The sequence below is a fragment of the Cordyceps fumosorosea genome (assembly GCF_001636725.1).
Source record: "Cordyceps fumosorosea ARSEF 2679 chromosome Unknown scaffold_6, whole genome shotgun sequence".
Classification (NCBI taxonomy): domain Eukaryota; kingdom Fungi; phylum Ascomycota; class Sordariomycetes; order Hypocreales; family Cordycipitaceae; genus Cordyceps; species Cordyceps fumosorosea.
In genome coordinates, this window is record NW_017387306.1 from 379,856 (window position 1) to 397,635 (window position 17,780).

General features: G+C 58.9%; 8 protein-coding genes across 8 annotated transcripts; 5 read left to right on the forward strand and 3 right to left on the reverse strand.

Annotated features, from left to right (window-relative positions):
• Nucleotides 1-99: 99 nt before the first annotated feature.
• Nucleotides 100-2,191, reverse strand: ISF_03284 (Armadillo-type fold domain containing protein; the record flags this gene model as incomplete). The annotated part of the gene is made up of 2 exons (XM_018846890.1): nt 100-1,740; nt 1,802-2,191. The coding sequence occupies 2 exons, from the start codon at nt 2,189-2,191 to the stop codon at nt 100-102; spliced, it is 2,031 nt and encodes a 676-aa protein (XP_018705779.1).
• Nucleotides 2,192-3,035: 844 nt separating this feature from the next.
• On the forward strand, nt 3,036-5,252 carry ISF_03285 (hypothetical protein; the record flags this gene model as incomplete). The annotated part of the gene is made up of 5 exons (XM_018846891.1): nt 3,036-3,678; nt 3,727-3,795; nt 3,844-4,032; nt 4,085-4,456; nt 4,507-5,252. 5 exons carry the CDS (start codon nt 3,036-3,038, stop codon nt 5,250-5,252), a joined length of 2,019 nt encoding a protein of 672 aa, XP_018705780.1.
• A 123-nt stretch (nt 5,253-5,375) lies between these two features.
• On the reverse strand, nt 5,376-6,245 carry ISF_03286 (hypothetical protein; the record flags this gene model as incomplete). Its single annotated transcript, XM_018846892.1, has 5 exons — nt 5,376-5,468; nt 5,536-5,597; nt 5,679-5,858; nt 5,933-6,039; nt 6,142-6,245. 5 exons carry the CDS (start codon nt 6,243-6,245, stop codon nt 5,376-5,378), a joined length of 546 nt encoding a protein of 181 aa, XP_018705781.1.
• Nucleotides 6,246-7,072: 827 nt separating this feature from the next.
• ISF_03287 (Alpha-N-acetylglucosaminidase) lies at nt 7,073-9,467 on the forward strand (the record flags this gene model as incomplete). The annotated part of the gene is made up of 3 exons (XM_018846893.1): nt 7,073-7,320; nt 7,375-7,520; nt 7,579-9,467. The coding sequence occupies 3 exons, from the start codon at nt 7,073-7,075 to the stop codon at nt 9,465-9,467; spliced, it is 2,283 nt and encodes a 760-aa protein (XP_018705782.1).
• A 635-nt stretch (nt 9,468-10,102) lies between these two features.
• On the forward strand, nt 10,103-11,626 carry ISF_03288 (alpha-L-arabinofuranosidase B domain protein; the record flags this gene model as incomplete). The annotated part of the gene is made up of 1 exon (XM_018846894.1): nt 10,103-11,626. One exon carries the CDS (start codon nt 10,103-10,105, stop codon nt 11,624-11,626), a length of 1,524 nt encoding a protein of 507 aa, XP_018705783.1.
• Nucleotides 11,627-11,869: 243 nt separating this feature from the next.
• Nucleotides 11,870-13,810, reverse strand: ISF_03289 (ABC transporter-like protein; the record flags this gene model as incomplete). Its single annotated transcript, XM_018846895.1, has 1 exon — nt 11,870-13,810. One exon carries the CDS (start codon nt 13,808-13,810, stop codon nt 11,870-11,872), a length of 1,941 nt encoding a protein of 646 aa, XP_018705784.1.
• Nucleotides 13,811-14,615: 805 nt separating this feature from the next.
• On the forward strand, nt 14,616-15,748 carry ISF_03290 (hypothetical protein; the record flags this gene model as incomplete). Its single annotated transcript, XM_018846896.1, has 2 exons — nt 14,616-14,629; nt 15,343-15,748. The coding sequence occupies 2 exons, from the start codon at nt 14,616-14,618 to the stop codon at nt 15,746-15,748; spliced, it is 420 nt and encodes a 139-aa protein (XP_018705785.1).
• A 1,028-nt stretch (nt 15,749-16,776) lies between these two features.
• Nucleotides 16,777-17,321, forward strand: ISF_03291 (20S proteasome maturation protein Ump1; the record flags this gene model as incomplete). Its single annotated transcript, XM_018846897.1, has 2 exons — nt 16,777-16,779; nt 16,908-17,321. 2 exons carry the CDS (start codon nt 16,777-16,779, stop codon nt 17,319-17,321), a joined length of 417 nt encoding a protein of 138 aa, XP_018705786.1.
• Nucleotides 17,322-17,780: the final 459 nt, after the last annotated feature.

Here is a 17,780-nt window from a genome sequence, read left to right on the forward strand (position 1 = left end):
AATAAATGTTTGCCAATTGGAGCTACATATTCGAAACTACCAATAGATAAACCCTATATGCTTTTACTATCCAGTCTGACTTCCTTCTCTTCCCAAGTTTTAGTTCTTGGGCTTGTTCTTGGCCTTGTACGCGATGAAGCGCGGCAAGTTCATGACGACCTCGTCGGCGCGCAGCCGCAGCTCCGGGTGCGCCTGCTTGTCCACCGCCTTGGCCATGGCGCGCACCCTGGGCAGCGCCTCCTCGAGGCGCGCCGCGAAGCCGCCGGCCCAGAAGACGTCGGCGTCGTACGCGTAGGCCTCGTCGCCGTAGACGTCGAAGAGCTGGTTGAGCGCCTCGACGGCCTCGGCGGGCGGCGTGCGCGGCAACTCGGCGACGACGGCGACGAGGAAGGTGCCGAGCTCGCGGTTCGTGTCCGCGGGACAGGGGTCTATGGCGAGCTGGCCGACGACGCCGATGCACTTGACGCCGAGGCTCTGGAACGGGTCGTCCTCCTGGTCCTGCGGCTCTGCGGACGTGGCGCCGGCGCCGCTCCGCGTGGCCTGGTAGAGCGTGATGAACTTGCGCTGCTCGCCGGGTTGTAGGGGCGTGTTGCTGCGCAGGGCGCGGGCGACGGCCCAGGAGAGGCCGGTGACCTGCGTGGCGAGGCCGAGATCGGCCGTGTCGGAGGCGAGGATCGGGGAGATGACCTGTTCCCAGATGGACTTGGCCGCGGGGGACCAGGCGGCGAGCATGCCGGCATTCTGGGGTTCGGCAAAGTCGACGACGGAGAGGGACCATGCGATGTTGTTGAGGGCGGAGAGGGCATGGCCTTGCATAGACATGGCAACTTCGTTAGCTGGTTGGGAGGCTGCAATACGAATGAGCTCGGGCAGCGCTTGCTGTAGCAGGGCTTGAAGAACGGGAAGATCGTCAATGCTTTCGTCGTCATCGCCGCCAAGGACCATATCCATGTCGGCCTGCATTTCTTCGTGCGTCATCTCGTCGTCATCCTCTTCTTCGTCCATACCCTCGTCGCCACTCGCAGAGTGCGCATCATCGTCAGCTTCGTTCATGTCCATGTCGTCGCCCGCGTCTTCTGCCTTGGGAGCAGGCGCCCCATTCTTTCCGACAGCCTTGGTAGCTTCTGCAGGACCGCCGATGGCAGCAGTCAAGCTGGTGCCGATAGAGGCGAGGCTCTCCAGGGCCAGTTGCTGGTACTGGGCCGGGTCGGACCAGCTCTCACCGGCCGGCGCCGGCGCGTCGGGGGAATAGGAAGCGAGAACTTTGGTGAGAGTGGGTATCCAGACGGACTCGTCGCCTTTAATGGGTATTGAGGCATCGCGTGACGTCTCCAGCGAGGCGAAGAGGTTGTGCAAGACAGCGCAGGCCAAGACGCCCTCGCCATCCAGTCTGTCCTTGAGAGACAGGAGCGTCTCAAAGGTGTTGTTGCCTGCAACGCTAATGGCTTGCGCCAGCTTCTCGTTATCCTCGCACAATAGCATTAAGCAGGCCAGTGCGTCGGCGCGGAGTGTGGATACGCCGTCGGAGTCGCCCGAGATGTCATCGTGTTTTGTGATGAGCACAACAAGAAGTTGTGTAAGAGTGGTGTTGGACGCGATGGCCTCGAGTATGTCGTCGCCGGCCTCGGCAAGGGCTGTGATGAGTGAAAGGAGAGAGGCAACAATGCTGATTATTGTGGTTTGTTCGGCTTTGGGAAGTTTAGAAAAGCTGGGTTCGGCAGTGGTGATTGTTTGTGTGAACTGCAGCTTTGAGTCAGTATTGCAGGCGGGCGGGTGTCGAGAAAGGCACAGCATCACGCACATTCTTGGCAGCATATTCAATGGCAGTCAGCACGTCTGACCGGAAGAGGTGGACGCAAAAGTCGGCCTCCTCCTCTTGCGCGAGAACCTGGAGGATCCCCCACCCCGCGGCGCGGCTCTCGAGGGCTGTGTCGGTGATGGTCTCGTTGAGGACGGTGTGGACGACTTGCTCGCGGAGTAGCAGCTTGCGGCACTTGGTGTCCTGGATGATGTTGGAGATGGCCGAAGCGGCGGCGGTGCGCTTCTTGGTATCGGTGCTCTTGAGGTCCTTGATGACGGGGAGGATCTTGGCCTCGCGCAGGGCAGCAAGCTCTGGGTCCGAAGGCGGTTTGACGGGCTTCGCGAGGGGATCTTTGCGCGCGCCGGCACGGTTGCGTCTAGACTTGGCCATGGTGAGTGAGGGGCGTCGACTCGATGGCTGAGAGTCTTGAAAATGGTCCCTTTCCTGGAAAAAGAGCCGGCAGTAGGCGACGTAGCTACCAAGTACTATAATTGAGAGGACAAGATTACTATCGTCGGGTCTCTGGTGATGTTTGTTGCCCCGCCAAACTCCAAAACTTTTTTTGCAGGCAATTTTTTTTTTTGGGCTTACCTCAAGGGTGGCGGGGAAGGCCAAGTTACAGCGGCTCCACCAACCAAAGCCTTTGTATCTTCAGTGGCTTCAGCGGAGCGGGGGCCTAACAGTTTGGCCGTTTAGCGGGGGAGGCGGGAGCAATTACACTGCTTTAGGTACAGGTAAGCTTAACGGCAGTTGTTTTCTCGAGTCTCCGATCAAGTATTTGGCAAGCCATGCTGTATTAAATAAATTTTTAAGTGCTATATTCAGGTTGTATGATGTATATTGAAATTCCTTTTACTATGATATTAATATATAATTTGTTAGGCAAGGTTGAGGCGTCCAGGCACCTAGCGCTAACAGGCAACGGCAAGCTCCAATTTGGCCACGAGGCCACTTCCGATAGCAAGACGCCATGGCCCGCCAAGCATCCTTTAATAACTGCCCACCAACTCGTCACAACGGTCAGCTCTCGTCCTCTTCATAGCCTCATCTACCAACAACAGAATCCCAGAACTACAGCATGTATTGCCTGACCCCTCTCACATAAGGGAACACGAATCGAATCCCAAACTCCCAAGCTCGCTACGATTTGTCGTCTTATCTGTCGCGGCGCAATGTGACACATCTTGACCAACCACCATTCTGATTGACTTCGTTTGCGCCTCCCACGAGCGCCATGGCAACTTCACATCGCGGTGGCTGGTTCTCGCGGAATGAAACACTCCCTAAAAAGGATGACGATTTGAAGCTTCCCCATCACAATGGGCCCAGCTGGCAGGCTCGCACTCCTCGGCGGCGGACGCTTCGCTTCGCTATCTACGCTATTGTGCTCTTGGGCCTCTTCCTTTTGCTTCGCGGCATGATTTACTCGCACAATAAGGACATGGTCCGCCGTCCGCACCCGCATGACCGGAACAATGACCCAATAGACACAGGCGTGCCGACGCAACTCACAAAACCAAAGTCGACACCCAAATCCCCAGTCATCGACTCCAAGCCCATACCCACCGACCACTCCGTCGAAACGCACGAATCTCCCGACGATGCAAGACATTATAGAGGCACACTCAAGTTTAAGGCGCTTAGTGAAAGCCTTCGCCAACTGAGTTCGACCCCCCTTGGCTTTAAGTTCGCCAGCGTCATCTTCGCGGCATCCAACCTGCAGAGCGCAGCGACCATCCTACCGATGGCGTGTGAGAGAGCGGCTGCCCAACAAAAGGAGCGCGTGCTCTTTGCCCTCTTCGGTGATGCTGATGTCAAGTTGGAGACTTTGCTCAAGGTCAATGGTGTCGGCGAGTCTTGCAAGATTCAAACTATTGGTAAGTGGTCGACTTGCGATCTGTGAAACTGTCTAACAATGTCTCCAGATGCGCGCGCTGATCAGAGTCGTCAACTGAGCAATCCTCGACTGGCTTTTGCTACTGCACGTGCAATATGTAAGCCCACCACCAAGAATACGTAGTCGTATCCTCTAACAGGGACAGATTATCTCGCAACATATTTGAGACCGCTTGCAGTTGTTGTAGACGGCTCCTCCGCCGAGGATCGTCCATTTTTAGACGGCATAAAGGAGCAGACGTCAGACGCACCTCGAACAACTCTGATAGAGCTGCCTGCTAGAGCGGGAACTCGCATGTCGTGGATGTCCAAGTTGGATGCTGCCGCCTTGGCTGGTAAGTGGCAAGGCTGGATGGTGAAAGCAGCAGTGGCTAACTTGTTGTACAGAGTGGAATAACGTCCATTTTGACATTTTGGTCCACGCGCCACCTACGGGAACCGGGAACCTTAAGCGTTTGTTGCGGTCGCTTGCTGCGGCCGATTTGGCAGGCCACAGCATCCCTCAGCTTACAGTTGAGCTACCTTGGACTCTCGACCTCTCGCTCGAACGATTTCTGTCTGATTTTAAATGGCCTCGATCTAGTTTGGCTGGTTCTAGCCCTAGTATGCTGAAGCTGCGGCATCGTATCGAGCAGGAAAAGCCAAGCGCAAGTCAAAGCGTCGTCCGTTTACTCGAATCGTTTTGGCCCAGCGATGCTTTCAAGAGCCACGCTCTCATCCTATCACCTCACACGGAGGTATCTCCGCAATTCTTTCACTGTATGTTTGAAAACCGCCGCCAAGGGAACTTCGGCTAATTGAAAGAATAGACGTCAAATATGTGCTGCTCCGTAGGCGCCATAGCACAGCTGGGAGTGAAGATGATCCTTCTGGACTCATGTTTGGCATCTCATTCACCGTGCCCAAAACTCACATCCACAACACTGCATCGTTTTCTGCACCAGCCGCCGCGAGCGGCGGCTCATCATCATTCATATGGCAGGCACCAGGCAGTGACGCCATGCTTATCTTTGGTGATAAGTGGGCTGAACTGTACGGTTATGTATCACACAGTTTACAGGCGCAAAAGGCAGGGACTACTGTACCGAGTCTTGCACAATCCAAAGACGTCGTGGAGACCAAGCCGGCCTGGCTAGAATACATGCTGCAGCTTTGTCGTCTTCGCGGCTATTTTACGGTGTATCCGAGCAAGGAAACTGCAGATGCCATCGTCGGGGTCTATACCGATCTCCCCGATGTGCCGGAAGGGCGTGAGAAGAGCGAAGCAGGCGCACGAGTCGAAGCAAAAAAGGGCAGCAGCTTCGATGCGGGTTCGCAAGTGGATATTCTCAACACGCTACCTGACGGCGGTGCGCTCCCAAGCCTAAACTTGCTCCCTCTTCTATCATGGAATGGTGGGACGAGCACGATGAAGGATATTATTCGAGAAGCCACCAAGCAAGCGGCCGAGTTTCGGCGGCAAATTGGAACGTGCAAAGACCCAGAGGCTGTTTTGAAGCGGGACAAGTTGGCAGCGGATCTGTTTTGCGCCGTAAAGGAGGGGAAGAGTGGTTGAAAATAGCGAAGGCCGGAGTAGCACCTTGAATCTTTGTTTTTACTTTTGCCTTTAATGGCGAAGCGTCATAGGTTTGAGGTTATTTTCACTATATTACATGAACGCATATATTGTACAGTGGTTTCATTCAGTCGTCTTTCCTGAATCCCTCATTGTGTTGATGACGAGAAGAACTATGCAGGTGCCAAAGATGCAAGCAGAGACAAAACCGAGGACCTGGAGTTTACGGCGTTAGTGTTTGACTGGGTTTCAGAGGCAAGACTTTTGCGGAGAGCAGGCGTACGGTTTGCGTTCGCCATCCGGACTGGACAATGGCGGCGCGCTTGCTATAGAGGTTGACGGTTCCTGTGCGTCACAACTGGTCAGCATCACGATGACGCGACACGCGCAAGTCCCATCAAGGTATTAGAGGTTTGTTTCCCGTACGGATGTAGTTGGAGATGCCGACGACGAGGATGAGCACGGCAAGCAGCCAGAAGATGGCGCCGAGGGGCTTGGCGATGTGCCTCTCGAGGGCGGTGGGCTGCAGCTTGAGGTGGAAGGAAAGCGTCATGGCCATGGAGACGATGGCCATGAGGACGGACAGCCGGAGGTAGGAGAGGAATGCTTCCGAGAAAAAAGGTTAGCGACACAGGCGCGCACCGAGTAAATTTGAGGATGGGGGGGGCTCCAGGACGTACTGCGTTCGTTGGCGCAGTGGTCGCGGGCGTCGCTGCTCTCGTTGTCGAAGAGCAGCGCGCCGAGGATGGGCCAGCGGAAGAATGTGGAGGTGCCGGCGTGACCGGAGCTGCGATGCGGGCGGCGTCAGCGCTTTGTAGGATGAGTTTGACCGGGGCGGGGGAGAGCCGGGTTGCCGTCCCGGAAGCGGAGGAGGAGGAGGAGGACTCACCCGATCTGGCCGACCTGGACGGGCTGGTACAGCGAGGTGAGGGGCACGCAGCGCCGCGTCGTCTGCGCCTCGTCATCGCGGTCGACTGGACGCGGCGCGGACATATTGTCCGATTTCCCTAATATGAGGTGGTTTCGATGGGTTTCGATGCGGAGGGATGATTTGGTGCGGTGGCTGTTGACCGAGGGTGAGGGATGGAAAGTGTAAAGTGCAAAAGCGGCTTTGGCGCCGAGGTCGTTTGTGGCTTGGCAGAGTCAAGATCTGGCGGGGGTGGCGTCATTCAGCCAGTGCTGGCCGCCATAGGCGCGATGATGATACGTTATCTAAGATGGAAATAAGGTAAGGAAATTTAGAGAATTTTTATGGTTATCATGGTAAATAGTTATAAAAAGAAACAAGGATTTGGCAAGTCAAATATGTAGCCATGGATCAATACTGACTAACCTAACCCATCTGCGCGGCTATCGCGAAGTTGCCCTGCAGGTCGATTCACATCATTTTGATAATTTTAAAAATTGAATTCTCCGTCCTGTATTAAGTAGAGTAACGTAACGTTAGTAGCGGTTATAAGCCTCCTCATAACATCACCGTGCTCTTCAAGAATACCATCAGCACAGCCAAGACGCACGATCCAATCAGGGCTGAAAGACGCATCGAATACGGCAAGGCTGGTCCAAATGTAACAATGTTCGACCTTTACAACGTATGAGCTGAGCTGACAACCGGTCGATCCGGTAACCGTACCCTCGTAAACAGTCTGAATAGCGTCATGTAGCATCTGCAGCCACGACACGCCAGCACTAGTACACTTATAGTATATCCCGAGCGCATACACCCATAGTATATAGATGGCGTCCCAAGTCCAGGTTTGAGGCCTCTTCTGTGACGTTCCAATACCTAGCAGTCGATGCATGCCAGAAGCTCTCCTACCATGAGGAGTCTCGCGGTTCTGTTGCTCGGCGCCAGCCTGCTTGCTCATGCCGCCCCTGCAGACGGCATTCGCGACCTGGCAGATCGCTTCCTGGACGGAAAGGGAGACGCTTTCGAGTTCACCTTGTCAGGTAATCACGGTAACTGGTCTCGCTGGAATCCGCCGACCAACGACAATTACACGATCGCAGCGACGGCCGCGGGCAAGATTCACATCCAGGGCACCACTCTCAGCGCCTTGGCTCGCGGGTATGGGTGACCAACTTCCGAGTTCAGTATGCAGCGAATCTGACACAGAGTTAGGCTACGACACTATGCAAACGATGTGCTGCATGTTGATGATTTCTGGTTCTTTGATCGGGACCACGAGCTCCCCAGCCATCTGCCGCTGCCGGCAGAGCCCATTGCCAGCTCCAGCTCGGTTCCGTGGCGCTACAACTTGAACACTGGTAAGGACTGGGAGCTGCCAGTACAACTCATGTACAGGCTAACACATCTCTCACGCAGTCACGTTTGCCTACTCCTTTGTCTGGTATCAGTGGAGCGACTGGGAGAAGCTCCTGGACTGGGCCGCCCTCCACGGCGTCAACTTTCAGCTGGCCTGGGTGGGCTATGAGAAGATCTACCTCGACTGCTTTCGCCAGCTCGGGCTCGCCGACGACGACATCCTGGCCTTCTTCACCGGCCCGGCCTTCCAGCCCTGGAACCGCCTCGGCAACATCAAGGGCACCTGGGGTCCCGAGCAGCAGCGGCGGCCGCTGTCCATGGCGTGGATCGAGCAGCAAGCCGCGCTGCAGGCGCGCATCGTCGCGCGCATGGTGCGCCTCGGCATCACGCCCATCCTGCCCGCGTTCCCGGGCTTCGTGCCCGACGCCTTCGCGCGCGCACGGCCCGGCGCGCAGCTCGTCCGCGCGCCCGCCTGGGGCGGCCTCCCCGCCGACAGCCCCAACTCGGGCGTGCTCTTCCTCAGCCCGCTCGACGACGCCTACGCCGAGCTGCAGGCGCTTTTTATTGACGCGCAGCTCCGCGCGCACGGCAACGTCACCAACCTCTACGCCATGGACCAGTTCAACGAGATCAACCCGGCGTCCGGGGAGCCGGCGTACCTGGCGGCCGTCTCGCGCGGCTCGTACGCGGCGCTGACGGCGGCGAACCCGGCGGCCGTCTGGGTCATGCAAGGGTGGCTGTTCTACCTGAGCGCGGGCGACTTTTGGACGCGGGAGCGCGTGGAGGCGTACCTGGGCGGACCGGAGGACCGGCAGGGGCTGGTGGTGCTGGACCTCTTCGCGGAGACGGCGCCGCAGTGGCAGCGGACGGGGGGCTACGCGGGCCGGCCGTGGGTCTGGTGCCAGGTGCACGACTTTGGCGGCAACCAAAACCTGTTCGGCAAGATCACCAACACGACCGTCGGCCCCGTGGAGGCGCTGAGGGAGGTCGGGTCCTCCATGGTGGGACTCGGCGTGGCGACGGAGGCGTACGAGGGGAACGAAGTTGTCTACGACCTCTTCCTCGACCAGGCCTGGTCCGCGACGCCCCTCGACACCGCGTCCTACTTCCGCGACTGGACGGCGAGGCGGTACTCGGGTGTGCGGGGACTGCCGGCCGCGGTGTACCAGGCGTGGGAGCTCCTGCGCGCCACCGTCTACGACTACCAGTCGTCGGCGCTGGTCGGCGTGCCCGTGTCCGTCTACCAGCTGGAGCCCAACGTGACGGGCCTGTACAACACGACGACCGGCAAGCCGACGGCGCTGCACTACGACCCGGCGGCGCTGCGCCGCGCCTGGCGCATGCTCCTCGAGGCGGCCGCCGAGCAGCCGCTGCTCTGGCGCGAGCCCGGCTTCCGCCTCGACATGGTCGATGTGACGCGCCAGGTGCTGAGCAACGCCTTTGGCGAGCTGTACGCGGACACGGTGGCCGCGTTCACCCGGGGCGGCCGGGCGTCAGAAGTCGCCCAGCGCGGCGAGAGGATGCTGGCGCTGCTCGGAGACTTGGACGCGCTGCTGGCGACGCAGGAGCACCTTACGCTGCGCCGGTGGCTGGACGCCGCGCGCGCATGGGGACGGAGCACGGGCGAGGAGGAGGCGGTCGCGTACGACGCGCGCAGCCAGGTAACCATCTGGGCGCCCGACACGCTGCTCAACGACTACGCGGCCAAGGCCTGGTCCGGCCTGGTCTCGACGTACTACGCCGAGCGCTGGCGCATCTTCCTGGACAGGCTGGTCGACGCGCTGGAGAACCACGACGGCAAGCTGGACTATGTCGCGCTGCACGAGGAGATACAACAGTTTCAGACAGCCTGGCAAACCAGGGGATACGAAGTTGAAGGCTCGAGGGCGGCAGTGCATGTGCAAGATGTCGTCGAATCGGTCCAGAGGCGATGGCATGACATTCTATAAGTATTTTGGTCCATTAGAAGAGCGGTGTCAGGAAATGTCAGACTGAGGGTTATGGGGGGCAATCCTCACCATCCTCCAGGCTGCCTCGTTTAAGACTGACGATCAATGACTCCGTGCGCGTGAGACAGTCGTTTCCTCGCAGCCTTGTTTCTCGGAAGGCTTCCTAATCCGCCGCTAGCTGAACGGCGAGGCAATTTCGAACAATGCACTTGTAATGATCAACCATCCTGCAGCCTTGCTGTGTGGAAAGCCCTAGCTAGTTAGTTGCGGCGACTTCTGCATTTGGACCTTGACGGAGGCCGAGGACTTTAGGTACCTGGTATCCGAACATCCGCAACGTGGTTTCGTCTCCAAAATACAAATTACTGAGATCCTATGTGGGCTGGCTGACTCGGCCCAGCTCCTACCGTCACCGCTGCTGCATTTGACAGGCGCCCGAGCGAGATGCAGTGCTTACTGATGCTTGCTTTCGAGATGGAGACAATACATCAAGTCACCCTGCGCTGCAAGGATCCAAATATAGCATAATGCAGTCTGGTATAAGAAGCCGCCGTCTGCCACTCTTGCTTGGCCGATTTGGCAAGGCATTGGCCGAGTAATCGCTCCGTACAAGTCGACAGCTTTCGTCTGCCATCATGCCGTCTCGCAACAGATCCTCACTCTACGCCTTCGGCCTCGCCACCGCCGCGAGCACCCTCGCCAATGCCGGACCTTGCGACATCTACGCCCGGGGCGGCACGCCCTGCGTCGCCGCCCACAGCACCACCCGCGCGCTGCTCGACGCCTACGCCGGCCCGCTGTACTCGGTGCGCCGCAGCACTGACGGCCGTGTGCAGGACATCTACCCGCGATCCCCGGGCGGCGTCGCCGATGGCGATGCCCAGGATCGCTTCTGCGCCGGCGCCGTGTGCACCGTCGCCACCGTGCACGACCAGTCCGGTCACGGCAACGACGCCGTCCGCGCCGTCGGCGGCCCCGACTACATGAAGGGCGAAGACACGGGCGACGCCGACTGGGAGGCCGGCGCGATGGGCGCCCCCGTCACCCTCGGCAAGGGTCAGCGCGCGTACGGCCTGTTCGTGCCGCCGGGTACGGGCTACCGCGTCGCCGCCGGCAACGGCACCGCGCGCGGCGACGATCCCGAGGGCATCTACGCCGTCGTCGACGGCACCCACTACAACGACCGTTGCTGCTTCGACTACGGCAACGCCGAAACCAGCCTGACCGACACCGGCAACGGCCACATGGAGGCGCTCTTCTTCGGCAACACCGGCGGGCCCCCGGGCTCCGGCCCCTGGATCATGGCCGAGATGGAGAACGGACTCTTCCTCACGCAGCACGTCAACGAGCGGCCGCCGGGGCTCGAGATGCGCCACCGCTTCGTCACCGCCACGCTGCGCGGCAAGCCGCACCACTGGGCCATCCGCGGCGGCGACGCCACGGCCAGCAGCGGCAGCCTGCGCACCATCTACGAGGGCGCGCGGCCGCCGGCCAACAAGGACGGCGCGTACGACCCCATGTCCAAGGAGGGCGCGGTCGTGCTGGGCATCGGCGGCGACAACAGCCACACCTCGCAGGGCACCTTTTACGAGGGCGCCATGACGGCCGGCTACCCGCCCGCCGACGTCGAGGACGAGGTCCAGGCCGACATCGCGCGCCAGCGCTACACGCCGGCGGGCCGCAACTCGGGCCCGGCGGTGCAGGTCGGCGCGCGCGTGTCGTTCCGCGCCACCACGCCGTGCTGCACCACGCGGTACGTCGCGCGCGACCCGGGCTCCGACGACGTCCGCATCGACTTCGCGACGGACGAGGGGCAGCGGCGCCGCGCGCGCTGGGTCGTCCGCGAGGGGCTTGGAAGCGCAGACTGCTACTCGTTTGAGAGCGACGAGCGGCCCGGCAGCTTCGTCCGACACAGCGGCAACGGGCTCGTGGTCAATGCCAATGATGGGTCCAAGCTGTTCGCCGAGGACGCCACGTTCTGCATCCAGGCGGGCGTCAACGGCCAGGGCGCGACGATTCGCTCCTGGAGCCAAGCTGCGCGGTACTGGCGCCACTACGACACCCGCGTGCACATCTCGTACCCCGGCGGCAAGTACAGCTTTGACAGCAAGAAGTCGTTTAACGATGACGCTAGTTTTGTCATTACCGCCGCAGTCTGAGGCGGTGGATATGACGGACTCATGGCGGGCGGTTGGTATGTGAATGTGTGTGTATTTTTCGGTGTATATAGTTCAAATGATAATGCCGGTGAGCTATAGAAAGTATGGTATAATTTAGCATTCAGAAGACGAAGAAAGAGAGTGGAATAACAACGCTGCAATTGGCATGACGCATATGTAACTTTGCCCGTTTCTTAGGTTATATTCAAGTCATGGTACATAGTAGCAGAGCTGCTCTTACCTCTATTCAGAAGCGAACCCCCAGATCAACTGCCACCGGCTCTCGTTGTTCCTTAATGGCCCATCCAGTCGACCGAACCGTGCGGGGAGCCCCGTATTAGCCTCTGGCAGGCATATCCACTCGCGTACGCAGTCGGGCACCTCTTCCTTGATGTGGGCGATGCAGATGAGCGCCTGCCACTCCGTCAAGCCGCTCACGGTCACGGTCCCCGTCTTCGCCTGCTCGCTGTCCACGACCTTGCCGTCGACGAGGGCCTTCCTCTCGCCCGCGGTGAGGAACAGGCAGCACTTGTCGCGCACGGCATCGTCCATGCCGCTAAACGCCTCGTCGAGGACGACGATGTCGGTGCCCTTGATCATGGAGCGGATGAAGAGCGCCACGCGCTGCGCGCTAAACGACATCTCGCCAAACATGTAGTCGTCCGCCCACTGGAGGTCGTCCTCGTCCGCTTGCCCGCTCGTCGCGGCGCTGACGGGCCGCAGCTCGGCCGCGAACCACCGAAGCGCGGCGTCGACCTTGCGCCGCGAGGCCCCGTCCAGCTTGGCCTTGGTGCCAAACGTCAGGGCCCACGCGTTCTCGATGACCGTGCGGATGGAGTGACCGCGCGGCATGTGCTGGTGCACCTCAGGGCTGGAGTGGCCGACGCGCGCCTGGACGTCCCAGAAGGTGAGCGGCGTCTGGCCGGAGCCGGGTTCCGGGATGCGCGACCGCCTGAAGAGCTTGACGGGCTGCGAGTACGTCTGCGGGTGGTCGGAGCTGAGCATCGAGACAATTGTTGTCTTGCCGGAGCCGTTGGGCCCGAAGACGCCCCAGCGCTCGCCGCGGCGAACGGTCCAGACGAGGCCTTGTTTCTGTCGGCCGTCAATCTCCTGCGACCAGTTGCCGAGCACGACCTTGTCTTTGTAGCTGATCTTGCAGCCGTCCATCTCCACGAGCGGCTCTGCCGTGGACGTTGACTCTTGTATTGTGGCGTCTTTACTGCTAGCTGTGGCGGAAGGGCCGGTGGAGGAGAGGACCTTGCCGACCTCGGCCAGTGTCCGCAGCGGCATCTTCTTGTCCTCGGCCAACGTGCCGGCCTGCACGCCCTGGACGTACTTGCGCAACCCGTCGAGCACGACGTCCTTGGGCCCCATAGATCCGATCTGGCAGTCGCTGCGGAGGTAGATGAGGTGCGTGATCCACTCCGGCAGGGGGTCCTGCGGCCGCGCGCTCAAGACTAGTCGCGGGCTCGCCTTTTCGGCCAGCGATTGCAGCAGCGGGCTCAGCCCGGACACGGTCGGCGGGTCCAGGCCCATGAAGGGCTCGTCCAGAAGCAGCACCTCGGGTCGCGTCAGCAGGGCGCGCGCGATGCGTGCCCGTCGGCCCTGTCCGTTGCTGAGGAAGGTCACCGGGAGGTCTAGTAGGTGGCCCAGCTTGAGATCCGTGACGACGCGGTCCAGCAGCGCCGGCTCGACCTGGTTGTCGAGCGACGTCTCGAGAGGGTTGAGCTCGGTGTTGCCTCGCAAAAAGTCGCGCAGGGAGAAGTCGGTGATTTCACGATGTGACTCGTAGCGGGCTGACAGGAATGCGGACGTGGTAGTAGCAGCAGCCGCGAGGCCGCCGCCGCACGCCTGGTCGGCGTCGAACCCCACGTACTGGATGGCCCGGCCGGGGCTACGGAGGCGCGTCGGCACAACGTCCGAGGACAGGTATGGGAATGACCGCGCCAACGGGGGGTCGCAGATGAAGCGGCCGCGGAGAGCTTGCAGCAGCGTCGTCTTTCCAGAGAGAGAGGAGCCGACGATGCACCAGTGCTGCTGCGCGGCTGCGCTGGACGGCAGCTCAAAGCTCAGGTCGTTGAAGAGGGGCGGGTTAGGGTGCTCCGACAGGGCGTTTGGGTGCTGTCGATAGAAGGTGCCCTTCGCGATGCGGATGATGGGCACCCGCGAGGATGAGGGCTTCATGGTGAGTTAATTGGAAGCATCCGATCAAAGGTGTGGGTGGAAGATGGATAATCGTTGATGTCAATGTTTGGTTGAGATGGGTGTTTGCTAGCCAGCAGAGCAGAGAAGTGGGTTGACTCAGACGGCGCGGCATCGGCGCCAGGCCTACTACGCCTCACAACGGATTAATAAATACAACGTAATACAGCGAAACAAGAAAATTAAATAGATTATTTTTTAAATTTTGAGGGCCCTCTGAAATGACATGTCCAAAGTAGCTATGACCTTTCTGAATCCTGCCCGCGGCGTTCGGCTTCTTGATCTCGCCACCCAGACGTTGCCGCAAATACGACAACAGCAGTTAAAGCAAAAATGCATCCCAGCACGAGATATGGAAGTCCCAACCACGCTGTTCCTCCATTCATACTAACTCGGAACAGAGACTCGAAGACCGGCCCGCTCAATAAGATACCTATCATCGCAAGGACTCTAGATGTCGCAAACGTCGCTGCCACATGGTCGTCGCTCGTCAGCTGCGACAAGAGGCCCAGGATGCCGCCATTATAAGCAGTTATGAGGGCGTATAAAACCAGCGCCGCAATGAAGTATCCGATCTTTGGGGCTAGTCCGACCCCAAAGAGACCTATGGCAGCAGCCACAATGCCCCAACGGACAAAAGTGGTGTCCATTTGTCTTGCCGAGAAGTTGAGCGAGAGCATGGCATGGGCGGCCAAAGGCAGCAACAGAGCGCTGCAGATGAAATGAGAGACAGTCTCTATTCTATAAACCAAGGTTAACTGCAGATAATTTGGTCAGTCGTCGCAACATGCAAGTCTCACGGTAAGCACCGGTAAACGTACCTTGTCCAAGGCCAAGTGGTAACGACGGCTGACGTATAACGGTAAGAAGCCCATAGCTTGTACGTTGAGCGCCACCATGAGGAGTGTTACCAGAAGGATGCCAAGTCTTTTGTTTCGCCAGAAAAGAGCAGCCATGGATGCAGCAACATGCTTATAGGCGACGGGTATGGCATGGCGTATCCTTTGCGCCGCGGTCCCGGCAGCCGGCTCTTCTTGGACGGCTTCTTCGTTTTGTGCCAGCTTGTTCGGAAGCATCGTCTCATGAATGCAGAGAGCGCACAAGACGGCAAAACCCAGAATTCCCAGGGCTGCAACCATGGACGGCCATGGCCCAAACCAGTCTGTGAGAAGCTCCCTCAGTTTCAGCGTCATTTGGGTGGCGAGCATCTCGACTGCTGCGATATAGAAGAAGGTAGTCGAGCTGTATGACAATGTCAGTTTTCCTGTATGGGATATAGGGTCGGTCATTGGTTAACATACCGTTGAGTTTTCAACGTGACATCGGTAAGAATGGTATATATGATGGCAAAAAGGGAAGTCCCTCCACCAGTAAAGATCTCCAAGGAGGATGAGAGCCACGCCAGTCTGGGAGGGAATATCTGCGGAAATCCGTCTGTACCAGAAACTTGATTAGTATCCCCGTCTCTCGCGCGCAAGACTCGGAGAGTTTAGACGAACAAAACACCATTCTAGAGCCAACATTAAGCAAGCTTCCCACCAGCGCCAGCACCAGAAACGGTCTACGCCCCCATCGATCCGCCGCCACGCCGAGCGGTATTGGCGCGACAATCGCCGCGACGGCCGCCAGCACCGCCTCGACCTCTTGAATTCCCATGAGCTCCTGCATCACGGGCAGCGAGCCGTGGCAGCGCTCATCGTCAGCCGGGTTTGCGAGGCCGCGGCGGCGGCAGACGGCGGCGCGGCCCAGGTCCTCGGAGGCCAGCGCTGCCAGCAGCGTGGCGGCGCGCCAGGCCCGGCGACGGCGACGACGGACGCGTCGCTCTGGCGGCTCTGGATGCGCAGCAGCGGGCTGCGCTCCGAGTGGGTGGCTCGCGACATGCCGGGTCGGGGTTTCGCGGGGAATCAAAAACTGAGCTAGGGCATGAGTGCTAGGGCATGAGTGCAAGGAGGAGAAAAGCAAGACGAGGCAAGAGAGTCGAGCAGATTGGACTAGTAATTGAAGTAGCATCCGGGGGAGGGGATTTCCTTTTGAAATGCCATGCCATCGACTAACACGGATAGTCGCCTTCCTAGGCTGCATTCGGCGCTCCACCAACCGGCGCGAATTGTAGTACAGCCTGATTTCTCCCGAGATTTTGATGGCCCTACCTAAACTCGCCAACTTGCTGAAAAGGGGTGGCTTTTGCTCTAGCTTGTGACTGATGCATGTCTCACAAGGCCAATAAACGTAAACAATGCCAATCTTCTTGGCTAACCTCAGCTCGTGGCTCGCGGCTGACTGGCTGCCCTACCTTCACCCGCGACTTGCTAGAGACAAATTCCGGGCTGAGATCGTCTTGTCTCAAACAAGTGGCTGTCGCGCCGGTAAAATTAGTCGCCTTTTTAATCAAATTCTTAAAAACGGCCAGTCGCGGAATAACTATTGACCAGGACAAACAATGCTCTGTAATTACAGATGAACCTGCTCTCGTTGCAACCCTGTTCGGCTCATTGGGGGGGGGGCTACGCCATCCGTTGAACAAAAAGTAGGCGTGGGACGACAGAATACTCGCAAATAACTTTCTTAATTCTATATTACATATAAAGAAGCTCGGCACCACTTGATAATTATTCTATCCTTCTTATCACCGTCTCCCACTTCGACAACCTCTCGAGGCACATCAAACCACCATCAACTTGTACAACCAAAGATGTGGGTCTGGTCCTCTCCAACTCGCCATCCCATTGGCCAGCCATACCTTGGACGCGAAAGCTCGCTGGCAGCCTTGCCCAAGCTTCCTCCGGCGCAGGCAAACGTGAGCTGCATCATCCATCAATCCATCCTTTCAACCACCAAGCCTCCCATCACGACAACGACACGACCCGACCCGGTATCCTCCGCCACATCAAATACAACAATAAAAATACCCATTTCCTATATAAACACATCCCCAGCGCTCCCTCACAATGGTAAGCTCTCCCGCTGCACGTCTCCCCTCGGCACACCATCCTGCGCCCGCCGCTGCCGTGACCATCGCTAACCTCGCCGCCCCCCCCCCCCCCGCAGCTACTCCCACACCGGCGGCCCCTCCGCGCAGACCTCCACGTCCGCCCCCTCCGCGCCCGGCCTGCACGACACCCTGCGCTACGGCGTCGGCCCCTCCTCCCTCGACGGCACCACCACCACCACCTCCACCGCCGCCTCGGTCACGTCCGCTCACCCGCTCGAGGCCCGCCTCAAGAACTGGGAGGCCACGCAGGAGGCCGTCCGCATGGAGACGCTGCGCCGCGCCTACGGCATGGGCGAGCCCATCCGTCGCGGCATGGAGCTCAAGATTGTCCGCGACGGCGCCTGGCGGCCTCAGGTGCTCGGCCCGGGGCTCCCAAGCGTCCACGAGGATATCCTGCGCGGTCGCGAGGACACAATCACCTGGGAGGACGTCTTCACCGGTGACGAGTCCAGGGGCGTCGCCGGCTTTCACGACGAGATGGAGAGGAAGTGCAAGGTCTAGGGGAATGAGCAAGTTGGGAATGCTTGGGATGCTGGGATGCAATAGCAAAGAGCATTTCGGGACTTGGTCTTGGCAGCTGGCCCGGATCAACGTTTCCTGTACACCACATAGATATTCATTGTCGAATAATGAAACCGGCCTACATCACAACCATCACCTCGTTGAAAAGCACTAAATGGGTCTTGTACCAACGCTTGCTTCCTCAGCTTTGACGCTAGGGGCTAATACTGTAATAACGCTCTGTGCAGGTCGGCCTGACAGAATCATAGCTGTAAAGTATCCTATGACACACTGAGTTGTATATACCTTGCCAAGCCGAGCAGCCCTTCCGTGCACCCGATTGGCACGAAGCAAAGAAAAAAGAGTACAGTAAAAATATACAAGGGGGGAAGGTTCGCACAGCAAAAGGCTCGTAAAGAAGCAACGCCGACAATGAATCAAACAAAATCAGGAACAGGA